The sequence below is a fragment of the Equus asinus genome, chromosome 25 (genome assembly GCF_041296235.1).
Source record: "Equus asinus isolate D_3611 breed Donkey chromosome 25, EquAss-T2T_v2, whole genome shotgun sequence".
NCBI lineage: Eukaryota > Metazoa > Chordata > Mammalia > Perissodactyla > Equidae > Equus > Equus asinus.
Genome location: NC_091814.1, coordinates 54,716,379 through 54,733,930, shown reverse-complemented (window position 1 = coordinate 54,733,930; position 17,552 = coordinate 54,716,379). Strand labels below are relative to the sequence as shown.

At 49.7% G+C, this 17,552-nt stretch overlaps 1 protein-coding gene across 1 annotated transcript; it reads right to left on the bottom strand.

The window, feature by feature from the left end:
* Nucleotides 1-730: 730 nt before the first annotated feature.
* Nucleotides 731-9,840, bottom strand: IL10 (interleukin 10). The gene is made up of 5 exons (XM_044758686.2): nt 9,463-9,840; nt 8,582-8,641; nt 8,157-8,309; nt 7,081-7,146; nt 731-5,986 (listed from the first exon to the last, which is right to left on the bottom strand). The coding sequence occupies exons 1-5, from the start codon at nt 9,838-9,840 to the stop codon at nt 5,894-5,896; spliced, it is 750 nt and encodes a 249-aa protein (XP_044614621.1). The 3' UTR covers nt 731-5,893.
* Nucleotides 9,841-17,552: the final 7,712 nt, after the last annotated feature.

Below are 17,552 nucleotides of genomic sequence, written 5' to 3'. Positions count from 1 at the left end.
TTATTTAATTAATTAATTATTTATTTTTTTCCTTTTTCTCCCCAAAGCCCCCCAGTGCATAGTTGTATTATATTCTTTGTTGTGGGTCCTTCTAGTTGTGGAGCAATGGCTTCTTGATCTGGGAAAATATGTATTTTTTCTTGAATAACGGTGAGGGAAGAAGCAGGGTAGGAGGCTCTCACTTTTCAGGTTGTTAGCAGTTAGGCAACAGTGGTGGAGAATGAGCACATGTGAACAAAGCCCAGTGTTGAAACCAAATAAAGCTTTCTGCAGAGTTATGCCGACCTACATTTAATGATGAGTGTAGCCGTTATTGCTCTGAATGGCGATTCGGCGTCCATGTTAAGCGAGTCACTGAACTGAAGAGCTCTGGTGGCTATAATTCATACACGTATTTTTTTATTTCACTAAGCCAAGTATTTCTGAGGCCAACTTCAGGCACTCAAAAAAATATTATTTCTTTTTTTCCCTCCCAAGTGCAGGGATGGTCCATTTTCTCTTTCCACCCAGAAACGGTGGGTAGGGAGACAGAAGGTGTTATAAGGAAAGGCCCAGGTCCAGCGGTTGGCATACAAGGTGTGTCCAGCTGTTGTTCATAGTGTTAGCACTGATCTGGTCATCTGGTCCCCCGTGAGCATTTTTCCAAATGTCTAAGGGATGGAGCTGCTTTTGTTAAGCATTTGCTCTGTGCCTTGGGTATATTCACACTTTCATTTCTTATGCCAACAGCACCTTGAAGGAAGGCTTGTTCTCTCCATGTTACGGAGAACACTGAGGTAGGTGATTCCTCAAGGTCGTGCAGCTCGGAGCCAAGCTTCAGCAGACTCCAGAGGTGCCCATCGTCCCCGCGCTGTGGGGTGAGAGGGGAGCTGGGCTACTTTTCCTCGGGCCTTTCATCTCTCCCATGTCTTCCCCAGCCAGAGTGTCAAGGAGACTTCTGGAAGCTCAGGGCTCTGTGGCTGCTCAACCCTGCTGGGAGAAGGGAGTTGTGGATGATACACAGACGACTGAGAAGCTGTCTGGAAAGTTACCAGTGCAGACTCTGTGGACACAGGAGTGTGTCCCGGAGTGGGGTTCGCGTGGATGGGCCTGGCTGACTGAGGAGTCAGATGCTGCAATTAGGAGCTATGGGCTTGGAGGGAACTTAGAGGTCCTCTAATTTAGTGGTTTTGAAGCTTTTGACCACAATGGACTGTTGCTATTAATTTCCCCCAGAGACTCTATTTTAAAATAATTTTGACTGGTTGGAAAATTTTTAAGGAAATAATTTCATTTTCTGATTTTATTAATCAAAGATATAATAGATGTCTGCTAAACGGAGCTTCTGACCAGCATGAGGCAAGCTGCCTTTCCATACACTGTGGCTACTCCTCCAGCAAAGCACTTGGAAGTGCTTTTAAGGAGCCTGTGCAGACTTTTGGGAGGTGGGGGTGGGGTGGAAAATGTACAGTTTCATTAGGCGTTTTCAAAGCTTGGAAACTGTTCAGCCAATCCTCTCCCTGCCATGAGCGCCTTCAAGAGTCTGGTGGCCCCAGTTGGAGACCATTGATCCAGACCTACTTCCTTATTTTATTGTTGAGGAAACGGAGGCCCAGACAGGTAAGTAAAATTTCCCAAGTCACCAAATGAGTCAGTGCGTAAAGGAACCTTGAATGACGGAACACATATGTCGCCTGGGAGATAGAGAGAGAGTTGTCTGGTTCATTCTGCAGGCAGTTCTGCAGCTCGTGAAAATTCAAAGGTCTTCCCGCCACTTTTCATTCTGAGTATATATTCTTATGATCCAGCTCCTGTTGCGTTGGAGTGCGTTGGAGTTGGTCTGCTTTTCCTGAAATCACCCCAGGCTGAAGGCTGGTGCCCACGTTCCACAATTAGATCCACTCACACAAGCGTTTTGAGGGGGAAGCCTGCACAGAATGGGCAGCTTCTCCCCTGAAGCTGGCGCTCCTCTCCCCTCTTTCTTCCCCTTGCTGACCTTACCCCTCCCCCCAGCGGTGCCTCTCTCCCAGGGTGAAGGGCCCATCTGCTTTTCATCTCTCTGATTTCTGTCAGTGGCGAGACAGGGTGACCACATTATCATCACAGATTTTGGGAGCTTCTCTCATTGGTCCCACCCTCCTCACCTTGGCAGCTGGGACCACAGACAAATAGAGATTCTCATTCTCTGCTGTTATCCAAACTCTGGTGTGAGGGGACAGATGGACATGGGCAGAGAGGAGGTGATTGCTTTTCTTAGACAATAAAGGATTGCTGTGAAAAAACAAAAAAAAAATCCCCATCTGAATCTCATCTCTATACTTCCTATCCGGAACACATGTATACCTTCATATCTGACGTTTCTTTGACCATTATATCAAACCTGGTGTACTAAGCAGCTCAGGCGCGGTGACAAAATACCTTAGATTGGGTGACTTAAACAAGGGAAATTTCTTTCTCACAGTTCTGGAGGCTGGAGGTCCAAGATCAAGGTGCTGGCAGGGTAGGTTTCATTCTGAGGCCTCTTCTCTTGGCTTGTAGGTGCCACCGTCTTGCCGTGTGCTCATAAGATCTCTTTATTGTGTCCGTGTGGAGAGAGAGAAAGAGAGAGATCGGGCTCTCTGGTGTCTCTTCTCATAAGGGCACTAATCGCATCCTGAGGGCCCCACCCTCATGACCTCCTCTAACCCTGATTACCTCCCAAAGGCCCCATCTCCAAATACTATCACAGGAATTTTGAGAAGACACAAACGTTCGGTCCAGTACACCTGGGAAAGAAGTTTTGCTAGTTTTCCTGATAAGAAACTGAGGCTCAGAGAAGTAAATATGTTAGAGTGAGCCAACAAGAGAGAGGACTGAAAGAGGGTGGTGTCCGTGATGATGGCCCTTCCATACACGCCGATGCTTACCTGATTCTTCCGTGTCCTGCCCCCCGACCCAGCCTGGGAGCCTGTGTGCCATTCCAGCACAGAGCTACTTCTAAATTCTCGGAAGGGTGTAGTAGTTTACAAATATGTTCACACATACAACTACGATATACAACTATGTACTGGGGCTTTGAGGAGAAAAAAAAAGAGGAAGATTGGCAACAGAAGTTAGCTTAGGGCTGATCTTCCTCTCTGCACCCCCCCCCCCCCGCCAAAGCATTAAAAAAATGTCCACAAATTCTTTGATACTTCTCCCTTCAAAAGGCAGAATCTAATTCTGCTCCCCATGAATATGGGCTATACTTAGCAACTCACTTCTTCTTCTCTTTTTTTTTTTATGAGGAAGATTTGTCCTGAGCTAACATCTGTGACAATCCTTCTCTATTTTTTTGTATGTGGAACACTGCCACAGCATGGCTGGCAAGTGGAGTAGGTCTGTGCCCAGACACTGAACCTACAAACCCGGGCCACCAAAGTAGAGCACATGGCACTTCAACCACTCGGCCATGGGGTCGGGCCCCCAACTCATTTCTAACAAATAGAACGTGGCAGAAGCAACGGTGTGGGGTTTCTGAGGTTAGGTCTGAAAGACACCATGATCCCCTCCTTGCTGTCTCTCACATCACTGGCTCTGGGGAAGACAGCTGCTGTGTTGAGAAGACACTCAAGAAGCCCTGTGGAAGGGCCTGTGTAGCAAGGAACTAAGGCCACTGGCCAATAGCCAGTGAGGAACTGAGGTCTCCTGCCAACAGCCATGTCAGTGCGCCATCTTGGACAGGAATTGTCCAATCCCAGTCAAGCCTTCAAGTGATGGCAGTCCTGGCTGTCATTTTGACTGCAACCTCCTTAGAGACTCTGAGTCAGAACCTCTAGTTGTCACTCCCAGACTCTTGACGTATAGAAACTGTGAGATAATAAATGTTTGTTGTTTTAAGCTGCTAAATTTTGGGGGCAGCAACAGATAATCAGTACAAAGGGAAAGGCTTTTATGCTATTCTCAGTTCTCCATTTTCCACATTACCCATGAGGCCAAGCCATACCAACATTTCTGAGCGTCGGTTTCCTCTTATAGAAATTAGCAATAACAATAGCATACAGCATGCCTGACACACATATACTAGTACTGACTAGCTCAAATAAGTGCTCAGTAAATTGTGGTGCTGTCAACATCTTGTCCGCTATGTGGCTTCCCCAGGTGAGTTTCCGTCTCTGTTGGTTTCAGATGCCCACTTCCCTTGCTGTGGTGCCAACCTCACACTCCAGCTAGTGCGCACGGCCTGGCAGAGAGCCTTGACTGCCTAGCCTTCCAGGCCGAGGACTAGAGAGCCTCACTCTTGTCTCCACGCCTTCTGCTGCCTCCGTTCTTAACCCTAACCTTTCATCTCAGAATTTCAGCTTTGATGCTGCCCACTTCCTTCCTATGGTTACTTGAACCGAAGTGAGTCAGGTCTTACTGAAAAACTGGCCACAGCCCGGCGGCTCCCACCCTCCCCGCCCGTGGCCGCCTGGGCAGAGCGTGAGGGGATCAGTGTTTACTCAGCCCTTCTTTCCTCTTCTCTCCCCCAGTCACGGGGCTTTGAGCAGGGCTTCCCCAGCCGCCACACCCCTCCCAGCAGACCGCAGTCAGAAGCCAATCTCACACTTGTCTGGTGGCTCAAGGAGGAAACAGAAGGAGCAACAGCCCTTGAATCCCTGGGCATCCTACCAAGTGGGCTAACTGCTTATACTCTACTTTGTTGGCTCCAGCCTGTTGCCTCTGGTCTCAGCTCGAGGAGGATTTGGTAGGAGTTTTTAGCGGTGAATACCGATCACAGCCAACTGTGTGCACTGGGACCATCTCCTAGTGCAGGGAACAGTGTTAGCACTTTATCTGAAGCCTCATGATAACTCAGGCAAATTAGTATTCATCCCTGGACCTTTGGAGCTTGAAGAAGCAAAAAAACACTAAAAACCTCCTTTGCCTATTTTTCTAATTTTGATTATGTACAGAATCTCATCCTCAGCCTTGAAAATCAGCATGATCTTTAAGGGTTTGAGGAGAATTCCTTAAAGGATTGAGTTTATGGGAAGACAAAGGTGGTTTTTGCTGTTGGCGTTTGAAGTGGGGATACCTTTTTCCCCCAGCAGATTTGGACGCTTCCCTCTCTCTGGGAGAGGGTAGCTGGCTTTCTTTCCCTGGAATGCAGAATCCATTCATTTACTCTCTTCTAGCTTGGAAACTTTAAAGGAATAATTTTAGTCAGAAGTCAACCGACACCATAACATAATTTTAATAACAGTTATTTATTCAAAATTAAAATCTGCTATGAAGACAGACAAACAATGTAACATTCCCAGAGGAATTGAATTGTTTCTAGTTAAAACTGAGTTCTATTAGAACCAACTTTAGGTTGTTATAAATAACAAGCTGGCCACAGCTTTCAAGAATGATGTGGTTGGGGAGTGAGGTCTGGGGAACCCCTCTGAGCCATTAATCCTCAGAGGAGCTCCCTAGTTTCTCTTCCTAAGAGGGTGAGAGTCTGTGTAACACTCTGGGTGCCCGAGGCCCTGGGACAGGAAAGGTTAGAGAGGGGTCAGGAAGAACAGCTCAACAGCCATAACGTGTGGTCAGGCTTGGAATGGAAGCCCCAGTTGGCTTCCCCCAAGAAACATTTTTTTCCTTTATAACTTACAATTTCTCTTAAAACACTCAAACACCATAGGGTGTCATCCTATGGAAACAGCTTAAACATAGGTGAAAATAATAAATATTGAAAAAAATTATAATATTGGGCTTCTTTCTAAATAGTTCACAGAGAAGCTCAGTAAATAAATAGAAATAGGAGTTGAGGTATCAGAGTTAATAAATATTCAGGAGAGAGGTACCACAGGGTTTTCCAAGGAGCTGATTCAGCTCTCCCAGAACCCTGGATGGGATTTGGGAGATCTCCAATTTATGTCCTAGAGTCTAGTAGAGTCGCCGTCCTGGATGCTTCGTTCCCTAGGATGCTTCAGTTTTTCATCTTCGTTGTCATATAGGCTTCTACGTAGTTGATGAAGATGTCAAACTCACTCATGGCTTTGTAGACACCTTTCTCTTGGAGCTGTGTGGAGAGACAAGAAATGTTTAGTGAAAACCCCATCTGAGCGAGTAAGTGGGTTCCCCACCTGGAGAGGCGTGACCCTGGGCCCCAGAAGCTGCGCTTGCTCCCTCATGTTGGGAGGTGACGAAGGGACCCTGGGAACCTGAGGACATGGCCAGCCACCTTGGGGAAGGCTGTGCACTGACCTGAAGCATGGCTAGTGGGCAGCAAGACAGGCATTCACTTTGCAAAGCAGTTTTCAAAACGGTGCCTTTTCAACAGTTTAAAAGGTCATGTGCTCACATGATGCTTATTCAGAATTTGATGAAAAGACATTAGAGGAACCACTTTGAAAGCAAGACAGTGAGAAAAGGAGAGAAGAGAGCCTTTTTCTATGTTTGTGCTCCCCCACCAATGGATCGAGCAGGCCCCGCCCTGCTGCTCCGGCCCCCTGTCAGGGGATTCACGCTCCTTGATGGTGGAACTCTGCCCAGCGTCTGTCCCCAACCCATGAAGAGGCCATAGGCCACATGGCTTCTGGGAAACAGGGTGTAAGAGTTCACGGATAGTTGGAAGCATTTTTGAAACCCCATTTGGTTTGAGAGTTGACATTCTCAGGCACTTTGGGAGGTGTGAATGGCAGATGGGATGTAAGCCTGGACCAACTGCAGATAAGTGAGAATCCTGCCTCCTGCTCTGGTCTGAGTTTTGGGGCGTGCAGGCTGAACCCCTGGGTGTATTTGTGTGTGCACATTCACGTGTTGGCTTCCTGCACGTGTGGCTCAGTCTAGATTCCCAACAAGCTACTTTCTGTTTCCTTTGTCACTCTCCCCAGCACCTGGCTCACTGCGTTCACAGGCTGACTGGCTGGCCTAACCCACAGGCCTGCAAAGGCGGGGAGCAGTCATTTAGAAACCCCCAAAGACACTTCACAGAAAACAAACATAACCAAGGCAGCAGCTCCTCGCCGGCTGAGGAGGTCACACCATTTGTCGGGTTCCCACACTGCCTCTGAGTGAAGGACAGGGCCCGCTTAGCACCTGCCAACCTCCACCCCTCGGAGAGTGGGCAGAGGTCATGGTCCCCAGGCCCTCCCTGCCACCATCCAAACTCACCTTACTAAAGGCACTCTTCACCTGCTCCACTGCCTTGCTCTTATTTTCACAGGGCAGAAATCGATGCTGTGGAAGGAAAGAGAAAGTGTTAATAACAGTGGCTTGCAGTTCCTGTGTCCATAGCACTTGGGAGACAAGCTGGTAGCATGAGGAAGGGGCCAGACTCATCTTGAATACCTACGCCTCATAGCTCCTTGGGGGTTCTGAGCCCTACGTCCTCCTTCCCCTCAGACAGAGAAGAAACAGCCCAGGGAGATGAAACATGTTTCTCTAGAAGCCACTCTGAGATGTTTGCAAGGCTTGCGTGAAAACCCAGGTCTCGGCCTCCCCAACCCCCAGCCCCGCGCGCCGGAGCCCCACAGTGCTGACCAGAGTGCTGAGCCAGCCATTCGGTCCTTTCCTGCCTCTCTGTCCTGTCCCTCTCCCTAACTCCCAGCCACTAGGGCCATTTCTAAGTCCCAGAGGAATAGAGACACAGTCTCAGCTATGCAGGCCAAACCCTTTGCATGGTCTTGTCCCACAAATAGAGACCAATTGATGTCCCAATACCCGTGAGAGAACAGAGAAAACCAGTAGTGAGGGTATCATTTTGGTTGGAGAAATGAATTATCCTGGGGAATTATTCATAGATACTAGCCTGGGGATGAGTAGCTCCCTGGCCTTTCTAAAGAGCCTGTCAGTCAGTTGGGCCCCACATAGAGCTCTGCTTTCAAAAGCTTGAGAATGAGAGGTAAGTGGGGTTTCCCCTCCTGCAGGGTCCAGGGCCTAGGTCCAAAGGGACAAGGGAGCGCCGACTGGAGCTCTGGGCCCCTTTCAGGAAGAGAGAGGGGAATAATTAATAGCCCACAAATGACTCACAAATAACAGGAAAGCTGTTTGCAAATCTTCACATGTAAATGCCTAGCCACCAACCCACCCCCTGCACAGAGAGAAATGAGCAAGAGATGGAACTCCAGCGCCTTCCCGAGAGTGCCCCTGCCAGCCTGTGTCTCTGTCTCTGCTGTGAGCCTTGTCAGGAGATGGTGTGTCGGGAAGAACAGAGAAGCTGCCAGGGAAAGGACTGGTCTGCTACTCACACAGCGCCGCAGCCTCACTCGGAGGGTCTTCAGCTTTTCCCCCAGGGAGTTCACGTGCTCCTTGATGTCTGGGCCGTGGTTCTCAGCCTGGGGCATCACCTCCTCCAGGTAAAACTGGATCATCTCCGACAAGGCTTGGCAACCCAGGTAACCCTAGGGTGGGAGCGGGGTGGGGGGGGGGGATGGTGAGTGGGAGGAAGAGCTGCTGCACTAGCTTGAGAGGACAGCTTTGTCCCCAGGGACCTGTCTTACCCAGCCGCCTCCCCCCGGGACTGAGCCCTCTGTAACCCTCCGCGGCTGCCGCTGCTGATCTGCTGAGTTAAGATCTTCCCACTTCTGCTTTTCAAAGCCACGCAGGCTTGGAGCAGAGCCTCCCTGCCCTTAGTCACGCTGCAGCCTGCCCACCCACCCAGCCCGGCTCTCACCTTAAAGTCCTCCAGCAGGGACCCGTTCAACAACATGTTGTCCAGCTGGTCCTTCATTTGCTGTAAGAAGAACAAAAGGAGAATGAACCTGAGCTTTGGGGAAACACCTGAAATGAATGTCCTTCCGATGTCCTTTTATTCATAGAGTTTTTGATTTTTAATCAATGCAGCCCTGGCCCAAAAATGGAATGGAGACTTCTCCAAACAGGACATTCAATGTGGCTGGGACCCTTAGTTCAATCAGATCCTTTCTCTCGGGATCAAGTGATTTTAAAAATCTGGCCAATTTTGAAGCCAAGGCAGAAGCCAGACTCGGTCCTGATCTTTCTGCAGATCCATGTCAGGTGTGCAGGGGCCGCCTACGTCAACCCTCCGGGGCTCTGTGCTTGTCTTTCTCCCTGCTGCCCACGTCCAGCTGCAGCGTTGAAAGGTCTCTGGGAGTGGGAAGCGTCTCCTAAGGCAGGTGAACCCCTGTGCGGCGCTTCCCCGAACCATCAGTCCTTCAGGTTCTGGAAGCCCTCCATGCTGAGGCAATGTATGTTTCTCTGCCTAGGGCACGGGGAACGCCTTCACCTCCACTCAGACCCTTCTGGATTTCTCCCAGCCAAGGAAGTATCGAGCTCCAGAAGAATCTTACGAAAAGTTTCTGAGCATAGGAGAGAGTACGTTTACCTTTAGGGCAGCGTTTCCTGCGCGTCTGCTGCATCACCCCAGCCTAGCTTAACTACCTGAACGCACGGCTGGACTTGAGACCCTCTTAAGAATTCAAGTTTGTGGGGAATGGAAGCTGGGAGGGAGTTGAGCAAGAAGGAAGGTTCCTATTGCTCTAGCAGCACGCCTAGTTCAGGGAGGAAGGACAGACAAGAGGGCATCATACTCACAAAGAAAGTCTTCACCCTGCTGAAGGCGGCTCGGAGCTCATGGAGCATGTGGGGCAGGCTGGTTGGGAAGTGGGTGCAGCTGTTCTCAGACTGGGTGCCCCGGTCTCGGCTGGCTCCCACCCCGGCCAGGAAGACCAGGCAACATAGCAGTGCTGCGCTGGGCATGGCTGAGCTCTGCCTTCTTCTGTGAATCGGCCTTGTGGTTTGGTTTTGCAAGAGCAAGGCCCTGATGTATCGACCTTCACCTCCTGTGTCCCCTTTATATATTGTGGGTTCAGTGAGGCCTCCCCATTCATAAAAAGCCACAGAGTCACAGATTTCCTGGCAAAGCTTTTTTTCTAAAGCTCCTCCCTTCCCGAGCCCACTCCAGCTTTGCATTCGTTGAACTTCTTACTCTTAAAGTTTTCAATTTTTGCATTGTAAGCAAAAGAGAGTTGAAACGAACTTCTGCACTACGGCTATTTTTAGGGTGTTACCTCTCTCTCTCTTTTAAAATAATTTTTCAGCTTCTTTTAATTAAAAAAAGTCAGTTTCCTGGGGTGAACAGCTGTTCTGTGCGCAGAGCTGTGGGTTCCATTTGCGTGTTGCTAGGTCAGTGACGTGGACAAGTTGGCCATTCCAGAATACACTGGTATTGAGAAATAATTGGATCCCCTTCCCAACCTGAAATGAACACCCAAGGCTTCTCCTTGCTGAATTGAGAAGTCACCTCAGCTCTCTGGGCCTCAGTTTCCCCAAGTGAAAACAAGGGGATGAGCTCAATCTCCTCAAAGCTGTCTTCTGGTTCTTTCATTCTATGTTCCAAGACTGCCTATTTAAGAGGCTGGTTCCTATAGGACCGGCAGGGCCAGAGGATGTGCTCCAGGCTTCTTCTGTAGCCCTGGGTTTGTTTAGACTCTCAGGTCCGTGTTTCTATCTCCTCGCTGTCCCAGGACTTGGGGGAAGTTGGTCAGAGAGGCCCACACTTACTGAGAACTTGGTACCTGCTAGTCACTGTGACCCCAACTGTCTCCACTTTAGAGTGAGCACACTGAGGCACGGAGGTGTTAAGTAGCCTGTAAGGTGCTACGGGAGGGGTGGAACTCGCACCCAGCCCTGCCTGGTGCCAGCGCCGTGCTCCATACCCTTCTCTGCACTGTCCCCAGGATGTGGGATGAGAAGCTTGGATTGTGGAGTCCTCAAGGCTTCTTTTAGTTACGAGCTGCCATGGTTGGAGACTTAAGCTTGAAAGATGGGGGGAAGCAGTAGAAATACTAACGAAAATAAGTCCGGATTCCGTGCGGGCTGCACAGCAGCCTCCTTCCTTCCTCTTACTTATCCCTTCTCCCTCCACCCAAAGAAGCCTTTGTCGTCTTGTTTGGATTTGCACATATGAGTGTGTTTGAGTGTGTGTGAGTGTGAGAGTGTATGTATGCGTGTGAGTGAGAGTGTGAGTGTGAGGGTGAGTGTGTGGGTGTGAATGTTCAGGGACAGAGTAGCTAGATGTGAGGGAAGTCGCTCCACCTCTAGTTAGGAAAGATGGGGTCGTGGCATCCCTTCTCCAGGTATCTGGAAAGTCTCTGGGGGTCCTTTGGTTGTGCCTTGACCTCCCCTTCCACAGGGGCTTCCCCCACCGCCCGGTGAAGACAGTAAGTGGGAAGAGCGCTGACCTGCGTGGGGAGGAGCTCTGGGCTGTGCCCTGGCTCTGTCACTCTTTAAACCTAGGGCAGGTCGCTTGGCCCTTTGTGTCTGGTTTCCAACTGTCTCAAGGAGGTGGTCGTACCTGCCTCCTACCTGCCAGGGGCCTTGGCTTTGCAGGGGACGGGCTCGGGGCAGTAAGGCGTGGACCAGCTGTGGGATATCTCCAGTGTTTCTATTATTTCCTTGCCCTCCTGCATCAGCGCTGGGACATCTCAGGTGGCACCAGTTTCCAAGTCTGCCCCCTTGGAGAAGGTCACCATGCCAGAGCAAGTGGGGTGACATACTAAGGCCAGGCTGGTCTGGAGTGAGTGGAGGGAGGAGCGAGAGGGTCCAGGCCCATCCTGTGGGTGTACCTTGCGTGTCAGGGTCAGGGGACTGTGGCCTCTCCTCCCAACCCTTTGGGGCCTGTTAATGTGGAAGCCTCAGAATCATGAAGGGAGAAAGAGCCTTTTAGAAACAGGAGCAGAGCCAACTCAGCATTGCTGCTCCTGCCAGGTTCACACTGGGCTGAGGAGCGCTGAGTTTTGCCACCAGGAAGCAGAGAGGATGGGCCCGAAGCTGGGCTTTGCATCCCTTTTGCCCTTCTCCTTTCTCGTGGCCCCTGGGTTTTCTGGGCTGTCTGCTTTAGCTCCGCGGGCTGACGCCTCTCTGAGCTGGGTGTTCCTGCTGCAGACTCAGTGTAGCAGACCCATGAGGCCAGGGCCGACCCCCAGGTGAGACAATGAGGCCCCTCTCCCTGACCGAGGCAGCACAGACCCCTCCTGCCCCTGTCTGCACCCTGCTCTGCTTTCCTCCACTGCTGGATTTACAGTCCCATGTGGCTGTCACCCATGAGCACAGCTTGCCTCCCCCAGTCAGCTGTGAGCTCCCTGGAGCAGGATGCTTCTTTGTTATCCTTTGTGTACCTGGTGCCCAGCACAGGGTCTGGCCTGCGGAAGGTGCCAGGCACACAGCTTCTTCTTTTCTATGTTGGGATGGGCAGAACAGAGTGCCCTGGGAGCCTGGACCATGGCCACAAGAAGCAAAGCTATGGAGGCTGGTCTGGGCACAGCGAGCACTCAGAGGGTAGGGAGAGCAACTCAGGGAGGCGGGCAGCATCTCTGCCATAAATATGTATACACGCATACACACACGCACGAGATGGCAGGGAGAAGGGAGGTATGTAAAAGCCATTTCTAACTTTCTTTAATCCATAATCCATTATGCAGTGTTAGGGTTAGGCTCTGACTTCTTTATTTGTTCTGGAATGTGTAGCCAGTTATCTCAGGCCATTTGTTGAAAACAGTAGTTGATCCTTTCTCCATTGATCTGAAGACATTGTCCTTTCTCTCCTCAAAATTTTTAGAATCTAAAGGGTCAGAGATAACATTAGGCAAGTTTCATGATGCAATTCCTTAATCAAGAGAGTAGGTGTGAACGTTTTGGGAAAAGTTAAGACCCTTTGCAATTATATTGACCAACAAAGGGAATGACAGAGCTAACTCCTGTTTCTCAAGGCTGTGAAGTTATCTGTTCTCCTGAAAAGTCATTAGGATCCACTGGGAAAAGTGCCAACCTCATAGGTCACATCTGAGACATAAATGGCGACAAGCTGCCTATTAGGAGATCTGAGTTTGCGTTTCAACCCCAGGGCAGAGCCCGCGCGAGGAAGGAAGTGGGAAAGCAGGTGCCCACGGGTGGGTCGAGTGTCAGTCTGGGCACCGTTTGGTCCTGTGGATTTCAAGAGGACACAAATACAAGAGGACTGTGAGTTCTTTGAGGGCAAAGGGCCTGAGTCCAATTTTCCCTAAGTCCAGATGCATAGCAGCTGTCTAATAAATGCTTATTAAATTGAATTCAAATGAATTTTTCCAGTGTGGACTCACTGGGAAATTGAAGGAAGGTGTCGGGGGCGGAAATACCTCTCTTCTCCTACCCCTGCTCCAGAATATTCCCTGATTTCTGTATTTAACTGCAAACGAAAGGGAATCTGACTAAGCACAGCATAAAAAAAAGGGGATATTATTTTTCGGTTTCACCCAACAAGAAGTTCAGAGGCAGGCAGTCCGGGGTAGCTACGGCACTCATATATCATCCAGAACGTGCTTTTCTGCCTGCTTGCTCTCCTATCCATTGTTGCAAGATGTCAGGGAGAAAGGACGTGGGTAAAGCCCAAGCATTCAGGGTCACATCAGCCCAGGAGATTTTTTCCAGAAAGGATCTTTCTGGAAAGCTCCACTCTGTGAGTTTCACCACTTCAGCTGCAGAGAAGTCTGGGCGGACAAGAATCACTGGTGTGTGTGTCAATGGCTTTGGAGGGTCCTATCTACAGTGCCCAAGATCTTATAAAGAATCACCTCCACCTCCCCTCACGCTCAGCAAAATGGCAGCCTTCCTGGCACAGTTGTTCTATGCCTGCAGCTACTCAGCAACTCAGAGCCAGGAGTGGGAAACAGCCCTGTGGGGCTGCACTGGAGCCGCAGAGGGAAGGCTAAGGAATCTGGGCTTGCTGGACTCAGGGTTCAATTGGCTTGCCTGGCAATAGGGCCCCTTGGGAGGGAGCAGGCAGATCAGTGATGCAAGCAGAGAAGATGGGATGGTGCCCACCTGGGGTAGGGGAGACAGTGGTCCTGATGAAGAATCCCCTAGGGGCTTGGCCCCTACTCGCCCATTACTAGGCATTCCTTTAAGGCTAATAACGGGAGTTTCATTTCTTCTTATTCAGGACATCGCAGCATACAGTAATTTCCTCAGCTTGAAATTTCTAGCATTCCCTTCAATAACCTTCCTCAATTCCCTGGACAGAGGCTGCTTTGGTGGCTGTGCTGCAAGAAGCCTGGTCAACAGCACAGAGTCTTGCACCACACCCCACAAGTGTGGCTGGGTAGGGGCCCCAGGGGCCAGGGGTCTGTGGCGCTGCCCTCCTCTGACTTTGGCCTTGTGGCAGGGGTGTCCAGAATAAAGGCCTGATGGGTCAGAGGTGTAGGAGGAGCCTGAGCTGGGGCTGGCCCCAGGGCGAATCAAGCAAGGGTTATGCAAACCGGATTGGGTGCCTTTCCGAGGACAGTGGCCAGCAGACTGCAAACCACAGCGGAAGGACTGGTCTCTGGACAGGCGATGTGGAATTCCCCTTTGTGCAACCGGGGCGCCAAGTCAAGCAATTTGGATTTTCCTTAGGGGACGGACACCGCGATCTGTAACTTCTCACATGAGAAGTTTGTCTTACACAGACTAGGACGCCAGGTGTTGGAGCCCTTGCCACCCAGAGGACACAGCTATTTCTGCTGTGTCTGCATGACTGCCTAGCGTAACCAGTGGGTTCCGAGCCTGGGGCACTAGTGGATTCTTTCAGCTCCAGGGCTGTTCCTCCAGGGGGATTCAGATTACTCATGTTTCCTCTAGGTGGCTGACACTTCAAACCCAACATGTATGAGCAGGACGGGCTTCGTGGCCCTGCCACTTGTGTAGTCGCACAGGGTCCCATGCTCAGAAGGGCCTTGCACTTGCTCTGCTGTCACTGTCTTGAAATTCTTAGTAATTGTTGAGCAAGGGGACTCGCATTTTCATTTTGCACTGCACCCCCAATTTATGTAGTCAATTCTGTATATGAGATTAGACTCGTCATCTTCTTTCCCTGGCCCCACGTTCATCCCGAGCTCCCTAAGTCAGTAAATGGCGCCACCGTCTAAACCATCAGACAAGCTAGAAACCTAGTAACTTGTTAGTTCCTCCTTCTCTTGTCAACCTACGTCCAGTCTATTACCAGGTCATTCAGAGTTTTCTTCACAAGGATTTCTCTCATCTACTTACTTTTCTCCATTTCCACCATCGTTAGTAACAACTGTCTGGTTCAAGCTACCGTCTTATCTCTCCTGGGCTCCAAAATAAATGACTGATTGATATTCTAAAAACCATTCTCCAAACTCTTCTCCACTTCGTAGCCAGAGTGATTATTTCCAAACACCAACCTCATTATGACTCTCCCCCTGCTTAAACCCTTCCATGGCTTGCCAGTTTCCCTTTCTGGGTAAAATAGGGACCCATATTCTTCATACTGTCTACAACTCCCTTTATCGTCTGACACCGTCTATTTCTTCTGCCTCAAGCTCTCTCCACTTCCCTCTGCACTCCAGCCTCATTGGCATTCCTTTCTTTTTCCCCAAATGATCCATGCTCTCTCTCCTACCGCAGGGCCTTTGCACATATCATTCCCCCTTCCTGGATTGTCTTTACCTCTCTGTTCCTCCTTCAGTTCTCAGCTCAGATGTTACTTCCTCAAATGAGTTTTTCGCTGTTCCCCAGTCTAGCTCAGGTCTTCTCAGAATACCTTGCTTCTTTTCTTTAGTACTTATGTCAGTTTGTAACTGTATACATGGCTATATAGTCCTTTGATTGATCTCCGTCTCTCCCGTTAGACTGTAACCTCCACAAGGGCAGGGCCCATGTCTGTTTGTGACCATCACTGTTTGCCCAGGACTTAGCACAATTCTGGGCACATCCAAGGTTCTTACTAAATGTTTGTTGGCTGACTGACTGACTGACTCTGTGCTGCTTAATCTTTTTGTAGCTGTAACTGGGTGTACGTTTGTTTTCCATCTCATATAAAGTAGAGGATGAATTTGCTTGAGGGGATGAATCCTCACAAACTATATGCCTATTCCCATTAAGCTTTTCCACTTTTTGAATCAGTCTCATTACTAATCACCAGCCTTCCAGACAGATGTTAACTAAATCCCCCGGGGTCTTTGGAGCATTAGAAATGTCCTGTGTTGTAGGATGTCAGAAGAGGAAGGCCCTTCCACGTTGTCTAACCCATACCTCTGATTTTACAGGTGGGCAAACTGAGGCCCAGAGAGGAAAGTGCCTTTCTGGGGACTGTAGATAGTTAATGGCAAAGATGGAATCTGAACCCGATTCTCTTTGCGTTATTCTCAGATAGATCATCACCTAATTCCTTGCCTCAGATGAGGATTAAATTGCTCTGACTTCTCCTGGCCAGCACCAACAGCTGGGGTCCGGGGTTGCAGTGATGAGGAGAAGCTGAAAGTCTTACAAACACAGTTTCCATCCAGCAGACCGTCGGCATCTACTGTGCCCTTTCCGGGTGTGCACCCTGCAATTGGGAGCTGTGGCGGGGGTGAGGGGCGCTTAGATACTTGTGTCTTAGGGAAATATTTCAAGAGTATTGAGAGTATTTGCAGACAGAAGAGTGTTTCTACTGCAGTGTGTCACTGGCACATGATGGCTGGGGTGTTAAAAAGTATCAATTGGTGTGCCCTCTCACCACAGGAACTCTGGGGCACCATCTCCTTCCAGGAACCTTATTTGAGAGAGTGAGAGTTGAGAGCTTCATCCTGCCTTTCTGATTCTCGTCTCTAAGATGCATCCCTGACTCCAAGTCCTCAGCCGCTCTCCATGCGGCGCTGTGTGCACTGCAGATGCACGTCCGCCCTCCAGGCGCGAGCCAGGGGCTGCCTCCATCCAGATCCATGCCACTTCTGCTGGGACTGTGTCCTTTACGTGCCAGCCTGAGGTCATGGCTTTCCAGGGAGGGAGTGTGGTTGTGCGCCTGCGTCCAGGGTGGTCTGAGACCCCCTAAGTCAGCTGCTCTCAAACTATTTGGATTCAGAACCCCTTCACATTCTTAAAATTGTTGACGACTCCAAAGAGCTTCTACTTACGTGAGTTATATCTACCAATATTAATCATATTACAAGGTAAAACTGGGAAATTAGAAAAAATCTATTTATGACGTTTTAAAGTGATGATAAAAAACCCCATTACATGTTAACATAAACAAAACACATTTTTTTAATGAGAAATAACTATATTTTCCAAGTCAGAGCACATTTAGTGAGAAGAGCGGTGCTGTTTGACATTTGTCCCAAATCTCTTTAAATATCTGGTTTAGTAGAATAACCTGGATTCCTACATTTGTTCCCACCTTCAGTCTGTTGTGATATGTTGTCTGAGTTGAAGCATATGAAGAAAATCCAGCCTCACGTAGATATAGAGTTGTAAAAGGGAGGACCTCCCGGGGGTCCTTGGACCACCCCGTGAGAACCCCTGGCTTAAAGGTTTAATAAAAACCTGGCCTCAGAGGAAGGGAGGGGTACACACCCACAGGGCACCTGGCCTGGAGGGAGAAGGGGGAAGCCCACCACTCCACTGGTGTCTTCTTTATTCAGAGTTTCCAAATAGCCAGTTTGGTCCCCTAGTGCAGTCCTGTGAGCATCACGTATGTCATGGAGGCTGAAGGGCCTCACAGGCAGTGTTTGTGGTTTCATGTCAGAACCCCCGGGAGTTTTGGTGCTGATCTGCAGCGCCCTGCCTATTACTGTAACTCCCCTTCTCCAACGGACCTGGCTGCAGGGGCTGGCTGTGGCCAGGGGCACAGGGCTATTGGGAGGACTCTTCTGCAGGCTTATCTG

Coding starts and splice junctions, on each gene's coding strand:
- IL10 (XM_044758686.2), bottom strand. CDS start 9,840: ATGCAAAGCTGGAGTGGGCTCGGGAAGGGAGGAGCTTTAGAAAAAAAG. Junction 8,310..8,581: donor CCCTGCTGGAGGACTTTAAG/GTGAGAGCCGGG, acceptor CTCCCACCCTAG/GGTTACCTGGGTTGCCAAGC. Junction 7,147..8,156: donor GAGTGAGGCTGCGGCGCTGT/GTGAGTAGCAGA, acceptor TTCCTTCCACAG/CATCGATTTCTGCCCTGTGA.